A 17,665-nucleotide genomic window follows, 5' to 3' on the forward strand; every position below is an offset into this window, starting at 1 on the left:
GAACGTGGGATTTGGCGAGATAGCCAGATCCCTATATAAACAGTTCTGTAGTTATAACTGGAGATTCACAAAGGTTAAAGGACACAACCCTTGTCTTTTACTGTCCTGGGATGTGCGTTTTTGAGATAATGACTGCTGACTGCTAGTGAGTGCATGAGTGTTCCTGGCAGTGTTCAAATTCATTTGTTGTCTTTGAAATGTTCCTGGATAATGGGATAGCAAAAGAAAAATAGTTCTTGCAGCGCTCTGCAGAGGGAAAAATGCATGTAGATGGCTTTACTGTCTAAAGTAGACAAACTTTAAAATGTAGAGAGAAGAGGCTAGTTTGGATCGTTTTCTAGTGTTTTAAATGAAGGGGGAATTACAAGCCAGTGGTGATAACATTAATATGTAGTCATGTGTCATCGCAGACTGTATAAAAGTCTTCTGTGTTCCAGGAAAAATAGGAGAAGAGATTGTAATCTTCATGGGAAAGTAGTTTGAGTTAGAGAGGCAGTCCTGAATTTTTTTTTCACTAGCTCTTTTTTAATTTGTGAGTTCCTGCTGTCTGCCAGGAAGTTTATTAACTGAGGAAATAGATCTGGAAAGGGGGAAAAACATTTAAATTGCTAATTCCAAAATACTTGTGGTCTGTAAAGACAAACAGAAGTCAAATTCCATTGTGACCCACCAGATGCCTACATTAAAAGGGCAAAGAGGACCAGCTGTTGGTGACTCACACCTGTAATCCTAGCTGCTCAGGAAGCTGATGTATGAGGGTCACAGTCCAAAGCCCACCAGGGCAGGAAAGCCCATGAGTCTCTTAACTCCAGGTAACTAGCCAAAAACTGGAAATGGAACTGTGGCTCAAGTGGTATAGCTGTAGTCAAGCAAAAATGTCAAGTAAGAGCCTGAGGCCCTAAGTTCAAGCCCCAATACTGGCACGCACAAGAAGGGAAGGAATATAGAGCAGATAAAGGCCTGGCCTGGGAGATGGGACGAGCCCATGGGTTCATCATGAGGAAGATGTGGAAGTGGCCTGGGAGACAGGAGGACACTGGGCAGCAGAGAAAGCCAAGGTGTGGACAAGCAAGATGCCATTGGAGCCATACGTGGTATAGTCCTTAAGGAGAGGGGCTCGGGAACTCTATGAGCTGGGCTTGTCTGGGATTGAATTTTTGGCCCATATGTGCAGACTTGGGTGGATTTTACAAATGATGCATCTCATTTTAAGAACCAGTTTCCTCAGGGCACTGGGGACTCTCAGGCCTATAATCTTAGCTACTCAGGAAGCTGAGATCTGAGAATCAAGGTTCAAAGCTAGCCTGGGCACTAAAGTCCATGAGACTATCTCCAATAAACCATTCCCACAAAAAATTCGAAGTGGAGCTGTGACTCAATTGGCAGTACTAGCCTGGAGCAAAAGAAACTCAGAAACAACAGCCACGCCCTGAGTTCAAACCCTAAGACCAACATAATGGCTTGATTTCTCATGGGCACACCATGAGGCTTAGAATTCCACAGAGCAGCCAGATCAATAAAGATTTACCTAAGCATTCATTTAACTTCCATTTTCCCCCAACTATACACTTGACTCTCGAAAAGAAAGAGGCCAGGCCTTGGGAGATTAGGATATTCATCTGCTTTCCTTTCTAAACTCAATTATTTTATGTCTCTGCAGGCTCCAAACTTGTCTGTAGATCTGATTCTTCTAGATGCTTCTGTGTTAGATGAGCTTTGAGACTTCTCACATGAATTGCTTGCTTTCTGTATCCCATTGGGTTTAGAATTGCCTTTATTTATTTATTTTTCTTTTGTGTTTTCTACTGCTGATTTCTCAGTAAGGAAAGGCAAGCCTGTGTGACCCATAATGCTAATGTACATCAAAATTGTACTCTTGGCTTGGGAACAAAAATCCAATTAGTTTCCAAAGGACAAATTGTCTTTGGGGATTCAGCTATCTAAAATTCACAACCTACTCTGAAAGAAAATAGCACTCTAGGATTTTTTTTTTTTTGACACGAGCAATGTAGATTTAGGACTCTTTGAACCTACTTCTGTGTCAATTAATTCTTTACCTAGCTTCTGTTAGAGGGCCATTTGATGATTTGGAGATGCCAGGCATTTCTAAGAGAGCTTTGTCAAGGTGTTCTCTGAACATGAGTGTTCAAACCAGTGAGAATTATTCATCTCCGCTTAATTTCTTGGATTGTTGCAGGGGTTTGCCAGCTTGTTAATAAGGTAGAGGAGAATACTGGCAAGGTAAAGCCTTTCAACCGAAACGATGAACAGTTTCTAGAAGCTTTTGTCATCTTTTGTGGCTTGGGGATCCAGAACACACAGATGTATGAAGCCGTGGAGCGAGCAATGGCTAAGCAGATGGTAACATTGGAGGTGAGAGGAAACTTCCAAGACTCCTCAGTCCACACTCTGGTTTTCCTTTCCCCTCTGTTTGTTCTAGTATTGTGTCCTGTCAGCAATCATGAGATCTGCCTAATGGAAACTGAGCAAACCAACCCAGAGAATATTCTAGAAACTTGTCAAGGTTTATAGGACCCAAAGAAGACTCAAGCTGCTTCTTGCCCTGTCAGTTCTCTGCTTTTTCTTCAGAAAGTAATATTCTACTCACAACATGGCTACAGCTACTGTGGGCTGTCTCTTTCCCATTTCTCACCTCTGTTTATGCAGACACTTGTAAAAAAAAAACAATAACAATAACTCCTGTACACTGAAAAAAATGAAAAGTAAAGAAAAATATAAAGCAGTAGAAAGGGGAAACCATTTTTTTCAACTACAGATTTCTGGATCCTTATTTCTGAAAATTCTGACCCAGTTATTGTTTTGTGGAGAGGCTTGGAACATTGTCTTCGTTGAAATAGAACTCCAAAAAGTTTTAAATTTTATTTACTTTTAAATTTTTTATTGCTATTATAAAGATGAGATGCAAAAGGGTTACAGTTATTTAAGTTAGGTAAAGAATATGTCGCTCTTGCTAAATTTTTTTATTTTAAAAGTCTAACATTTTAAATATAACTCCTACCTTAGTTAAGATAATCAGTATATCGTTTAAAAGAAAAGTTCAAAATGAACTTTCTGACAAATAGAATCCAATAGTTATTTCTGGGGTAGCTTATAAATAATGCTTGTTAGTTGTCTCAACAATGTCAGAATGGAAGTTACAAGGGTTTTCTCAAAGTTGGGATGGAATTTGTTTATCAGAAGCACACAGTGGAAGCTGTCTGGGGGTTTTCACTATGTGGAGGGGAAGCAGAAAGAGATGTGACACTCATAGAAGGCTGGTCACCTCGCCAAGAAGTATGAGCAGAATTGCAAGCCAGATAGGCTCACCTCCATCCATGATTACGTTTCTTCTTGCCACAGGTTCTGTCCTATCATGCTTCAGCTGCAGAGGAAGAAACAAGAGAGCTCCAGGCGTTAGCAGTAAGTAATTCATTTTCTTAAAACCTCATAACCCTTGGGCACTGGTAGCTCACACCTGTAATCCCAGCTACCCAGATCTGAGGATTGTGGTTCAAAGCCAACCCCAGGCAGGAAAGTCAAGATTCATATCCAATTAACTACAGAAATCCAGGAAGTGGTGGTGTGGCTAGCCTTGAACAAAAAAGCTCAGAGACAAAGCCAAGGCCGTATGTTCAAGCCCCAAAACAACAACAACAAAAAACAAAAAACTAAATCTCTAACAACCACAACTATATATATCATACACAACTCTGTGTTCCCCAGTAATGGTCCCCTACTTTATTAAATATGACAAATGCTTAGATGAACACTAGTAAAAATACTCACTCAACACTTACTTTCTTTTGCAGGCACAAAAATCACTGATCATACAGGCAACAAGTAACACATATGGACTTTACAAAACATATCCCTCTGTATTTTTTCACTTCCTATTTTAATCTTTAGGTTAGCTTTGAGTTCCTAGACAGATTATCGTCAAGCACCAGTTTGATTAGAATAATGACAAGCATTTTATTGTTTTGGTTTTTTTAAACCAATGACTGACTCAGTATTATCTAGAAATGAGAGGAATTTTAATTTCAGACCTTATGGTTTTGTGATACACAGTTTGAAATGGAGTTCAAATGAGGTAAGTTACTGAATTCTCATTCCATTGTTAATTAACATCAGACGAGAGAAAAGCTGATGTGTTTATATCAGGTCCTCCACGTTTGAGGCGCCTTTCATTCTGTATCTCTTTGACTTCACATTTATTTGAGATGACATAGAGGTGACATCTATGTGAAGATATAACAAGAGCCATAAAATGAATGGAAATTTTCATCAGATTATTGAAATTCTTTTTTTTAATTGACATTACCATTGTAGTCTGTCATGTATTAAACTTTTTATACCCTGACATATATTTCTCGTGTAAACTGTACAGCTGTGTCCTGGGTGCCTCACTGATGCCTAGAAAGGCAAAGGACATGTTCAAGGTCAAACTGAGCTTCTCGGGAGAGAAGGTCACACTTCATTCATTGCAAAACATTGACAGTTGCAAAGCAGAAAGTAGGAAGAGGACAAGGAAACATTCTCAGCTGAATCAGGAAGAAGGAAAGGGAGTTATTGTTCAAGAGTAGTGCCAGAATCTTTAGGTGACTCTACCTGAATAGTTACACATCTTCCCTTTCATTAGAACTGGCTACATTTATTGATTATGTTCAGGATAGTCTTTGAAGTAGCAAAGCCATTTTTCAGTTGTTTACAGAGGCACATAGATTTAAAATGGGATTTACTACCTGGGGACTGGAGGCTCACACGTGTAATTCTGATTAGTAAAGAGGCTGAGATCTGAGAAACATGGTTCAAAGCCAGCCCTGGCAGGAAGTAGAGCCGTGGATTAAGTGTTAGAATGCTAGCGTTGAGCCGAAAAGCACAGAGACGCACCCCAGATCCTGAGTTCAAGGCCCAGGACCAGCACACACAGACACACACAGACACACACACACAGATTCACCTCAAGCATAATGGATCCATTTATCTTATTTTAGCATTCCCAAATGAGCATACCAAATGCCTTTAGGCACTATAATGTGATTAAGTTGTGCTCAATTTGAAGGCAGGATTATATACTTTTCCATGTTCTTATTTTTGATAAACACAAACTAGCAAATAGAGTAATTTTGAACAAATGCTTTTAAAGAATCACAAGAATATTAATTCAGGCTTTTCACTTCGAAAATAATATAGTCTTTCCCCTTCCCCCCTCACACAAAAAAAAATCTGCAAACAATTTTCTCAATTGTATTTATAATTTTAGCAAGAAGAAAACATTCAGGACTGAGAATCGCTGTAATTTGTATTGTTCAAAAAGCCATCTGTTGTTGCATTTGGAAAATAGATTTCTTACAACTGCGTTGAAAAATGTGGGGTCCATCACTCGTAGGTCAAGTGAGTCACTTAAATTGGAAGTTAGCAACTAATTCCAATTCTCATTTCCTATTCACAGAATAAAAATTCCTTGAGTATCCAACCAAACAGGTGTCTGTATCATCCAGCAATTACTCCTGTATCCTGTGTCTGGTAATCCCAATTTGAAGCCTAAAATATATTGAAACGCTGTCAAATGGTCTCTTTTATTTTTCAAAATTTATTCTTAGGAGAATTACATAATGTACTGATGTACACTAAATATTTACACCTATGTCCAGAAAGTTTGTTTTTCAAGTTTTAAGAGCAATCAATTGAAAGGAAATTCATGAGCCTATTTCTTCCCCCTGTGCTTTACTTGAGTTTTTTTTAATGTAATTTTTTTTGCTATTCCTGGGGCTTGAACTCAGGGCCTGAGTACTGTCCTTGAGCTTTCTCAAGGCTAGAGCTCTACTGCTTGAGCCACAGTACCACTTCCAGGTTTTTCTATGTATGTGGTACCAAGAAATCAAACCCCCATCTTCCTACATATTAGGCAAGCATTCTACCACTAGGTCAAACTCCCAGCCTCAAAAGGGGACCATTAAGACTGAAATTTCTTTTCCTTTTGACATTTATATTGAACAAATATCAAGAACTCATGAAGCAAAATGCCTTTACAAAATACCAAAGAATTTGACATTTCACATGTGAGCAAGTTTAGTGACATCCCCTCTTTTCAGAAGACTTCTTTTAATAAATAATGCTGTAAATAAGTAGCCCTTTCTTAAATTGCTAGCAATGAGGGGAAGTCACTTCCAGTTTCCATTCATTCTTATTTTAGCCCTTGTGATCTGTGATTTTAGGTCTGGTGTGGGCAGAAGACCTCTGATAGCAGTGTAGATTTTTGTTGTTGTTATTGGTTGTTGTATAAAGAACATAAAATTAAAGAAGAGGAGAATGGATGGACCTAACACAAATCATATTAGGTGAGGTTAACCAAGCTTACAGAGACAAACAGCCCATGGTTTCTCTCAAACATGAAGGCTAGATGTAAAATATACAGGGCCATGATAAATTATACAGGTCTCTAGGCATTCACACACAGTGAGACCAAAGGAGGATATTCTTAGGAGAGGAACACAATGGCACAATGCGTGTGTGCCTCTGATCACAGAAAATAATATTCATCAAAATGAATTCCAGGAAATGAAAACAGGATTGCTTTTTCTCTGCTGTTGCTTTTGTCTTCTTCCTGTCTTGTTCGTTCATTTATCTGTCTTTGGAAGGGTAAGAGGAGGCACAGAAATGGAAGAATAAAAGGCAAACAAATGCAGCAGTGGATACTATGTTTAAAAATGAACTATGCAACATGTGGGAGAGCATAGGAGGAAAAAAAAACTGGGAGAGAGTGAGGTAAGGGGTGACATTATCCAAAAAGAAATGTACTCTTACCAGATTATATACTGTCACCCCTCTATACATCACTTTATATTAACAACAAAAAGGGACAGTTGCCTAAATTGTGTAGCCAGATGTGTTTATTTTCTGCTGAGATTACCAGAGACTTTACCACAGGCTAAAAGTAAATCTTCTTTATGAGGGCTCCACCAAAAATAAGAAACTCAATAGTTTTTAAAGATGCTTGTATTTCCTTTAGCCAAGTGTGTTTATTTCTGTGAATGCATTATATAGATATGTTTGGCAAATACATTACTTCTTTACAATTTCATTTCTTTTGTTGATTTATCAAAAAGTTGCCCTCTATATTTATGTGAGGGGTATTCAAAGGAAATTATTGTGAATCCCACTATTCCTAAGTTAGGGATTACACAGCCCAGGAGTCTCCTTGGCTGGAAAAGTAGGAGATGTGGGCTTAGATTTCCTGTCACTGAACGTTGGGGATTTGGGAGGGGATTTTTTTTGTCTGTCATGGGGCTTGAACTGGGGTCCGGTGCCTTGTGTCTGGGCTCTTTCCCCCCCCCCCCCCAGTCCTGGGGTTTGAATGCAGGATCTGGGCACTGTCCCTGAGCTTCTTTTGCTCAAGGCTAGCACTCTACCACTTGAACCATAGTGCCACTTTGGGCTTTTTCTGTTTATGTGGAACTGAGGAATGGAACCCGGGGCTTCATGCATGCTAGGCAAGTACTCAGCCACATTCTCAGCCTGCGTTCTTTAGCTCAAGGCTCGCACTCTATCACTTCAAGCCACAGCACCACTTCCAGTTTTCTGGTGGTTAATTGGCAATAAAAGTCTTACAGACTTTCTTGTCCAGACAAACTTTGAACCCTGATTTTGAGATCTCAGTGACCTGAGTAGCTAGAATTGTAAGTGTGAGCCACCAGCACCCAGCCATGTTTGGATTCTCTTGGGCTAATCACCAAACAGCTGTATGTTTCTGTTCCACCAAACAGCTGCATATTTCACTTACATATGTATCTGTCTTACCCATTAAACTCCTAATTATGTAATATAATACTAATATTAAGCACTTTGTGATTATATAACAAGAGCCTGGCTTATGTGTTTTGTTGGATGATTGCTTTATTACTTTTTATTTATTTGTTGCCAATCCTGGGGCTTGAACTCAGAGTCTGGGCACTGTCCTTGAGCAAGGACTATCCTTATGCTCAAGGCTAGCTCTCTACCATTTGAGACACAGTACCACTTCAGGCTTCTTCTGTGTATGTGGCATGGAGGAATCAAACCCAGGGCTTCAGGCATTGCGAGGTAGGCATTCTACCACTAGACCATGCTCCTAGCTCCTGGATATTTTAAATGAATGCACCTATCAATGTGCTCTACAAAACCCACACTTATAAAAGCTTAAAGCATATATGTATATAAGCTTATAGCATAAGGAAACAAAAACAAAAAGAAATAAACTACCAGCTCAGGTTCTTTAACTCCAGTTCAATACGGTTTTTTTTTACTTCTTTTTTTTTTCTGAAAATGATGATGAAGGTAGAAATAATTTAATAATTGGTCCAGGATTTAAGCAGCCTGATTAAATGTACTCAAGGAAGCCATGGCAGGAGCTCTGTGGTCTCCAGGCCTGGGTAGAAATACATAGTAAAAGAACTTACAAAGTTGTAGTAGATAGATTGTCGGTGAAGCATTGGTTCACAGGACATGATAGTGACAACACTGAGATCATAAAATGTCCCTGTCACATTTGAGACTCATTGTGCACCAGCTGTTCTAATCATGTGCACTCAAGAAATTATATACTCATTTTCAGCAAACCAAAAATGTAGGCAATGAGAATAAATATAAGCCTTTTGTATATACAGCCTATGCAGTTCTCCACTTGCCGGACATAATCTAGAATTGGTTGTTATAATTCCCACTAGAGCTGGTACTGAATAGGCAACTTACAGGCCACTGCTTGGATATTTGGGAAGAAAAAGATCAAAATGTAATGATGCTAAGACAAACTGAAGCTGTTTTTTTTTTTAGCATTACCAAAATAAAGAGCTGAGGGCATGGCTCAAGTGGCAGAACTCCTGGCTTGAAAGCACAAAGCCCCTCAGTTCAAATACCAGTACCACTAAAAAGGAAGTAAGGGAGAAGGGAGGGAATGAGGGGGTAGAGGGAGGGAGGGAGGAAGGAAGGAAAGAAGCAAGGAAGGGAGGAAGGAAGGAAGGAAAGAAGGAAGGAAGGAAGGAAGGAGGGAAGGAAGAGAATGCCAGGCCTGGTGGCTCAGGCCTGTAAACCTAGCTACTCAGGAGGCTGAGATCTGAGGATCATGGTTCAAATATAGCGTGGGCACTAAAGTCCATGTGACTCATCTCCAATTAACCACCAGAAAAAGATGGCGCTGTGACTTAAGGAGTAGGGTGGTAGCCGTGAGCTGAAGAGCTCACAGACAACACCCAGGCCCAGAATTCAAGTCCCACCACTGACCAAAGAAAGAAAAGAAAAGAAAGTTTACATTCATGAAGTATTTAAAATGCAATTGAGAAAAGAAAATCCAACTATAATCAAATGTTTCAAAAGTAAACAGAATGAGCAATTGAACTAAATGAGAATGCTATATGCTACATGCATTTGAATTTGCATTCTGGTGATGTGGTTGATGGTTAAAAACCAAATACACAAATATATACAAAATATATAAGACCTTATTCAGTATTTATTTCCTACTCTATATGGACATTATAGAAATCACTCCACATGCAACGAATATGTAGTTTTCTGTGTGACACAGTTATACAGTAATATGGAACAATAAAAGCAAAGAACTATGGCTGTGATAAAATTCCAGGCACCAAGACATTGGACAATCAGGAGTGAATTCCTGAGGCATGTTGTAGTTATAGGGTCAAAGCATTCTTGGTGTCCTAAGCCTTTCTAATCAGTGTTCTGACTTCCACTCTCACTGCACTTCAGTACCCTGCAGTTTAAGCCACATAGTACTTACAAGAATGAATATTTGGGGCTGCATGCTGGTGGCTCATGCCTACCTACTCAAGAGCCTGAGATCTGAGGACTACAGTTCAAGGCTGGCTTTGTCAGGGAAGTCCATGAGACTTATTTCCAATTAACCAGCAAAAAACTGACACGGAGATGTGTCTCAAATGGTAAAGCACCAGCCTAGAGCAAAAAGAATTAAAGGAGTGCTCCATAGCCTAGAGTTCAAGTGTCAGCACTGCTCCTCCCCCAGGAATAAATGTTTTAAGGAAGTCATAAAATGTATAGTTTTCTGGCCAGTTATTAATAGCCTTTCCCTGTAAAGCAGCCACACTCAGATTTCAGCACTCTTACAATCACCACATAGGTTCCCTTTAACAAGCAGGTAGCCAAACCCACCCAGGGTTTCTGATTCAGTAGCTCTGTAATGAGGCCCAGGAATTGGCATTTGTAACAAATTCCCAGATGCTCCTCCTCCAGGGACCACACTTGAAGAGCCATGGCTGTGACTGGAACCTGATTCTCTTCTACCTTTCTCACCTCAATCAGCGATCTCGGGATACCTAGCCTGCGATCATTTTTGTTGCCCAATAGAGTAACATCAAAGTTCAGTTGACAATAGAAACTACTCTCTATTTTAGATGAAATTGCTCATTTCTTTTTTTTTTTTAATGAGAGGGAGTGGTACTGGGGTTTGAACTCATTTGAGCCACAGTTACACTTACAGTGTATGTGTGTGTGTATATATATATATATATGTATATATATAGGCATATATATATATAGTCTTTAAGTCATTGTACAAAGGAGTTGCCATTCACCAGAGCAGTTTATGAATACAGTACATCTTGCTTAATGGCACCCTTTTTCAGTATTCTCTCTTTCCCCTCCCATCCCACCCCTTTCCTTCCCTATCTTTATTTTAGGTTATGTATTGACATTTTTGCCATTTAACAACGTAATCTATGTGTGCAGTGAATCTTGATCTGTGTCATCCCTTCCACCACATACATCCCCACTCCCTTGAACCACCCCTCCCCTCCTTTCTTACTCTGTGGTGTATACCATAAGTTCTTGTCTGCATGCTCCCTCTTTCCCCCTTCATTCTTCTACCCTTTTCTCCTTGGCCTCACCCTCCCCTCTTGCAAGTACTCAGTTTGGAGTGATTAATCAGAGATAAAGAGTCTCAGAGACTTTCCTTCCCAGGCTGGCTTTGAACCTGGATCCTTAGATCTCACTCTCCCAAGTAGGTAGGATTACTAGCTCACTAGAAGAGTTTCCAAAAAGGCCTGACTCAGAAAGCCCCTGCTCCTTCAACCCACTCCATAGTGTCAGCCATGCTTGAAAATTTGGGATCTGGAAAGCCGCTGTCAGTCTCATCACAATGTCTTCTTCTACCATGGCTCATCCCTAAAAAGACCCTTCACTTTGTGTCACTGTTTATCCCCAGTATTCATCTTTGGAGAAGGAAATCCATCTGAAGCTGTAGCTGCAAAGGAGTCTGGGGAATATAGCTGACGGTGTTCTAGCCCCTTCAGAAAAGGCTCATCAGAGAAAGGTTGACATTGATGTTACTAGGGACGTGCTATAGTATTTGTCACCGGGACCAGTGAATGGTCCCCTGATATAAACCTCTAAGGCATAAAAACTGAAAAAAATGGGCACTGTGCCTCAGGCCTGTAATCCTAGCTACTCAGGAGGCTGAGATCTGAGGATCAGGGTCCAAAGTCCGGGCACTAAAGTCCATGAGGTTCTTATTTCCAATTAACCACCAGAAAACCAGAAGTGGCGCTGTGGCTCCAGAGCTAGGGCAGTAGCCTTGAGATGAAGAGGTCAGGGATAGAGCCCAGGCTCACAGTTCAAGTCCCACAACCAACCAACTCCCCCCCCCACCCAAAAAAAAACCAAAAACTGAGAAATAGCTCTGTGAAAACAGAGGAAATAAAGGCCTCAAAGGAAGGAAGTTTGAATCAATGCCCCCCCACACCCACAAACATGGCAAAAAATAAAACAGATGCTCATCTCAGGAAAATCCATTTTCCATTCAGGATCTTTTTGCAGCAAGAACAGATCTAAACCCTCTCCCTTTCACCCTGTGGAAGTTAGGATGCTCTATGTGAGCCAGAACTGTCTAATTATACATGCCTTTGAATTCCCAGGCAGACTCTATAGTTTTCATCAGTGTCAAATTAAGCACATGTAAAAGATACACACATAAACACACACACAAATAGATAAAGTTCACTAAGTTAACCGTTTGATATATCAAACACAGATGAAAACTAAAGTCTGCGAATTCAAAGGCATTGTGCTTTTGTATGGAAAAATAAGCAGTTTTATTATGGGATTAAGTATTACAATAATCCTAGCAGTTTGAATTGGATTTTCAACCAAAAATATATGTATGTATATACATATATATAATTTTAGTACCTTATTGGTATGCAAATTCCTTAAAAAGTGTTATTTCTGTTGGGTGCCTTAATCCTAGCTACTGAGAAGACTCAGGATCTTAGAATCTAGGGGATTGTAGTTTGAATCTAGCCAGGGAAGAAAAGTTTATGAGACTCTGTCTGCAAAATAATCAGCCAAAAGTAGGGCTGGAACCATGATTCAAGTGGTAGAGCACCAGCTGACCAAGTAAAACCAGACAAGCCCTGAGTTCGAACTCCCAGTACCACCAAAAATAAAGTGTGATTTCTGTTCATTTTCAAAACCATAATCAATTAATTATACAGTCTTCTCAAGGAAAATGAAGCTCAGAAATGTCACTTTGTAAATTTTAACAAATACAGTCATCACCCCCTCCCCCTCAAAAAAAGAAACTGAAAAATCTGGAATTGAATATATCTGTTCTATTCCAAAGATATCACATACTTTCTTCCTTGCTATCTGTAAGACATAGAAGGTTTGTTTGGTATGGAGAATATTTTGCTTCTAATTGCCTTTCAGAAACAACTAGGAAGTTGATTTTCCTGTGAGGTGAAGAAGCAGGTTAGCAGAGCTTCAAAGGATTCTTGGCTTTCTTGTGTCTTCTTAGAACTCTAGCCCAGAATCCTGACCCCTGAGCACAAAGCTCTTAAGGAAAGTGCTTGCCTGTCCCTCCAAAGCCTGCTCAAAGAAGCTGAATTGTTGTGTGCGTGACTTAGGGAGCAAAGATGTTTTTTCTTTCTCAGCAGAGAGGCGGGGAACCAGTAGAGTGCACAGAGACACAGCTGCCTCTACCCTTGCAGTGTGGAGAAAAAGCTCTGTGAGAAGACAAGAAACTCCCTCTCTTAAGCATGATCATGTTCTAAAAAAGAAAAGGAAATCTTTTCTCTTGTCCTTTTATTACATTTTTGGAGTGAAAAGGTGGGCCTTCTCCCACTTCCATTCTTCCCCACCGCAGTTGGCACGCCATCTGTAATGTTAGAGGCAGGAGCAGACAAGTCTAGCCTTTCTCTAAACATTTGCAATCCTCCTCTCTTCTGTTTCAGCCCACACATTCCTCAGACGTGGAGCTAGCTTTACAGAACACATACTTTCTCGTAAATTTTTGGTCCTGAAGAAACAATCCTTGAGTATGAACTTTGCAGATTACCCCCCCCCCCCCAAAAAAAAGTCTATGATGTAGAAGTAAAAACTGAAAGCCAGGAGAAACAAAAGAATGTTCCAGTGACCTTAGATTCCGAGGGACATTGTCAGCTGTAGGTAGCTCTCAAGATTATGTTGTTTTTATCTTTTTACTTCGTGGAAGATAAAGGTAAAGGATTAGCATGATAGCTTAGTTCCTTATGGAAAATCAAAAGGGACTGGATTCCCTACTTCTGTGTCTTCATTTTTCTTCCTCTCTTTGCATCCCAGTAAGCTTAGGCTGACAAAGCCAAAACTCTGTAAAAGAAGCTCTGACAGAGAACTAGGAATATGGCTCAATGGTAGAATGCTAGTCTAGCAAGTCTAAGTTCCTGAGTTCAAATTCTAGTACCCCATCTTACTGCCCCCCCAAAAGAAACTCAAACCCCAGAATGGAAAATGACCTAGAAAGGAGTGGAAGGTTTCTGCAAATTCTAGTGCCCAAAGGACTCAGCAGGAAATCTAGGAGAGAAAAGGCTGTATAGGCCTTGGCTTGGTCTGAGGGCAGGCTCCTTGCCTCAGCTAGATTCTTTTTCCTGGGAATTGGGGTTTAGTATGACGTAGTATTTCAGAAGCTTTTTGTTTTTGAGACAATCTTAGCATGTAGGCCATACCAATATATGGGCTGGAACCATGTGTGTTAACCTCCTATGACTCTATTTACAACAAGAGAACTGTAATAAAACATTCCTGATATATGACATTTATGTTAGGGGGCTTTCTTTAATAGAGAAAATCAGCTTTAAAAGGAAAGACTAGTACGAAGCAAGGTGGTGCACACCTAGAATTCCAGCACTCAGGAGGAAGATACAGGAGGATTGGGAGTTCAAGACTAGCCTGGATTTGATATATGGTCAGGCCCTTTATCAAGAGGGAAAATAAACACAGACACACCGTGGAAAGGTTTATTTTACCTCTTGGTTTCAGATGACATTTAATCATCTCCATGGCTTTTTGGTCTGGGCTAAGCATGAGGCCTGTGGTTGAGCAAGACACTCACCTTGTGGTGGCCAGGAAGTGAAGAAAGGAAGAGGCAGGACTAAAGACCCAATATCCTCTCCATAGACACACCCCCAGTGATTTCACTGCCTCCCTCTGGGCTCTGTCACCTCCCAGCAGTGACACTCTGGAGCTAAGGCCTTGAACACATTGGCCTTGAACACATTGTGGGTCTTTTCACATTTTTAAAAACTCACACGAAATAGGAAATATATATAGTGGTCTTTCTTTTCTGTAGCCAAGGGAGAAAATTTTGTGATGACCTGTTGTCTTAACAAAAAGGGCTTTATTTCATCTTTTTCTTCTCTCCTTTCCGAAGGCGGCTGTGGTCCCATCTGCCCAGACCCTGAAAATTACTGACTTCAGCTTCAGTGACTTTGAACTGTCTGATCTGGAAACAGCCCTGTGCACAATTCGTATGTTCACTGACCTCAACCTTGTGCAGAACTTCCAGATGAAACACGAGGTAGGAAGGCAGGAGGCCTTTCGGGAGGGAGGGAATTGGTGTAAAACACTAATAACTTACATGCTGATTTTTAAATAAAAGCTGTCAGCAGTTAAAAAGACCTGTGCTAGCTGGGCAGCTATGGCTCACGCCGGTCATCCTAGCTGAGTCAGGAGACTGAGGATCTTGGTTCGAAGCCAGCCTGAGCAGGAACGTTCGTGAGACATTTATCTCCAATTAAGCACTAAAGAAGCCAGAAGTAGAGCTATGGCTCAAGTGGTAGAGCATTAACTTTGAACAAAACAAGCAAGCCCTGAATTCAAGCCCCAAGACTGGCACAACACGCATCAGAAGAAAAGTTATGTGCTGAATTTCTACCACGTAGAAAGCACCAAGTTGAAGAATTTTGGAAAGTGTTTCTAAAATGAAAAGCACGATTTGCCAAGCTAGAATAGGAGGCGATATTGTAGCTAGAAGCCTGATTGAGAGGTAAGCTTGACCAGAGAAGCAACTAGAAAGAAAGATCAAAAACAAATTCTATACAACTTTGTGAGCTATTCAGAGGAATTTGAGATTCTAAAAAACAGCCTTGAGCCACGGAGGGATTTTCAGAAAGGAGCAAGATCTGACTGCAGCAAGGGATGGGCAGAGCTCGGGGAGAGGGAGTACAAGACACGACATAATACAAGTTGGAATGGGGTCACCTGTGAGGACCCAGGATGAGAACTGAGTTAACCTTCTGGGTTGCCTTGCTTTTGCCTTTCTTACGGTCTCAAGTCTGGAATCAGTTCATTGTCAGTGTAGAGACATCTGGGGATTGGGTTTTGTTTATAATAGCTGTGGACATAATATCCAAGAATAAAGAGAAAACAGCCAAGCTTATCATGACACCTACAGCATTCTTGTCTTTTCTAGGTATCTTTTCTGGTCCAATGAGTAGCTCCTCTTTATGTACAGATATCCCAGCTACAAACTTACACAGCTTGAAAACAAAACTGCTGCTTAGGCCTTTGTTAATTGATAGGATGAAAATTTACCCACCAATTTTGGGTGCTCAGAGCTCTTAGGTATAAATTCCATGATGAATTACTTCCACTCAGAAAGGCCTCACAGGAAAAGCTAAGCTTGATACAGTGTCTTTTACTTGTTGAATTATTAGAGACCCAAAGTTAGTTCTTTCTCCAATTTAACCAACATATTTATTAATATTTCTTGGATGAACAACTACTCAGAGACTTATGGGTGCTTCATTGTTGCTAGACTGTTGCTAGGTTAAGAAATAGCATGCCATTTAATTATTGCAACAAGCTCTCAAGAGAGATTATCTCCTGTTTGCAGAGTGAAGAAGTTAGGATGGGATGGTGGAATAGAACAGTTTGGGCACTGGTTCACTGTCTCTCTGTCTCTGTGTGTGCGTGCGTGAGTGTGTGTGTGTGTGTGTGTGTGTGTGTGTGTGTGTGTGTGTGTGTGTGTGTCTGTCTGTCTGTCTGTCTGTCTGTCTATTTATCTATCTGCCTTATACTCTCCTTTTGACTTTTCCTCTCAAGACTAGCATTCTGCCTCTTGAGCCACACCTCCATTTCTGGCTTTTTTTTCTGACTAATTGTAAATAAGACTCTTACAGACTATTCTGCCCAGCCTGTCTTCAGTGTTACTCCTCCGATCTCAGCCCCCTGTGTAGTTGGGATTACAGCTGAGACATCAGCGCCTGGCCAGAGCCACAGGTCTTGTAGTTATTATTTTGGGTTATTAACCTCTCGTGCTCCTCGTTTCCTCATCTGTTTATTATAAGCAATGGTCTTCCTACCTACCATCTCCCCTCCCCCCACCATGTTCCAGATCTGTGAGAATTCTGTGATATGCGTTCTCTTCTGTCTCACATTCTGCTTAATCTACAACTATGGAACCCTTGTTCTTTATCTTATTGCTAGCCCAAATATGACCGTACTTGAAGGCTGGAGGACTTACTTGTAAATTCATTTCTCTCTCTCTTTCTCTCATAATGGAACTTAAATTCAGGGCCTGGGCACTGTCCTTGAACTCTTTTTTGCTCAAGGCGAATGTTCTACCACTTTGAGCCACAACCCCATCACCAGTTTTTGAGTGGTTAGTTGGAGATAAGTGTCACAGAACCATGATCCTTAGATCTCAGCCTCCTGAATAGCCAAGATTACAGACGTGAACCACAGGTACCAGACTATGTCTTCTTTATTAGGGGATGAACGTGGCATCTAGAGATAGAAGTTTGACATGTGGCTCTCAGTTCTGTGTCTTGCCCATTGCAGGAACATGGAAACCTTGACAGTATTTCAAATCCTTTTTTTTCTGAACCCGAAGTTCCTATGCTCAATACTTATAAATGACAGAACTGGAGAAATTTGTCCAGAGTACAGAAATGTGATTCTTGGACCTTTTAATGAAACTCATCTAAGTCAATTTATTTCTTATTTTAGCTTTTTAGGTACCATTTGAAGGTTGGAAATGAAGAAGGGCTCTCAGAATTTCTGTATCTCTATTCATTCTGATGATCTTTTGGATTTTTATCTGTCAGAAAAAAATATCCATTTCCTAGTAGTTATTTTTTTGTCTTTGCCTTAGTCTTTCTAAATACTGTTTGCATTCACCACAGATTTTATTGTGTTTCCCTTAATTCATTTATACCCACTTAGGTGCCACCCAGTGTTCTTAGCTATAGATTTATAGGCTCATTCTAGTTCTCACTTATGCGGCTGTGCTTCGCTGGGTCTGGCTTGCTTCACTTCACATAATACTCTCCAAGTCTGTCCATTTCCCTGTGAATGGTAAATGTGTCATTCTTTCCGATGGATGAGTACTAGGAAATAG

The 17,665-nt window shown here is 40.4% G+C and overlaps 1 protein-coding gene across 2 annotated transcripts in view; it reads left to right on the forward strand.

Moving 5' to 3' along the window:
- Positions 1-17,665, forward strand: part of Pde5a (phosphodiesterase 5A) — a 118,294-nt gene that overhangs the window by 73,122 nt on the left and 27,507 nt on the right. For both annotated transcript variants that reach the window (XM_090356640.1, XM_090356642.1), the window contains exons 10-12: positions 2,198-2,373; positions 3,361-3,420; positions 14,696-14,842. In XM_090356640.1, the coding sequence (XP_090212766.1) occupies positions 2,198-2,373; positions 3,361-3,420; positions 14,696-14,842 (383 nt within the window). The remainder of the gene's footprint in view (positions 1-2,197; positions 2,374-3,360; positions 3,421-14,695; positions 14,843-17,665) is intronic.

This window comes from Megascapheus bottae, chromosome 23 (assembly GCF_031878675.1).
Source record: "Megascapheus bottae isolate mThoBot1 chromosome 23, mThoBot2.hap1, whole genome shotgun sequence".
NCBI classification, from domain to species: Eukaryota; Metazoa; Chordata; class Mammalia; order Rodentia; family Geomyidae; genus Megascapheus; species Megascapheus bottae.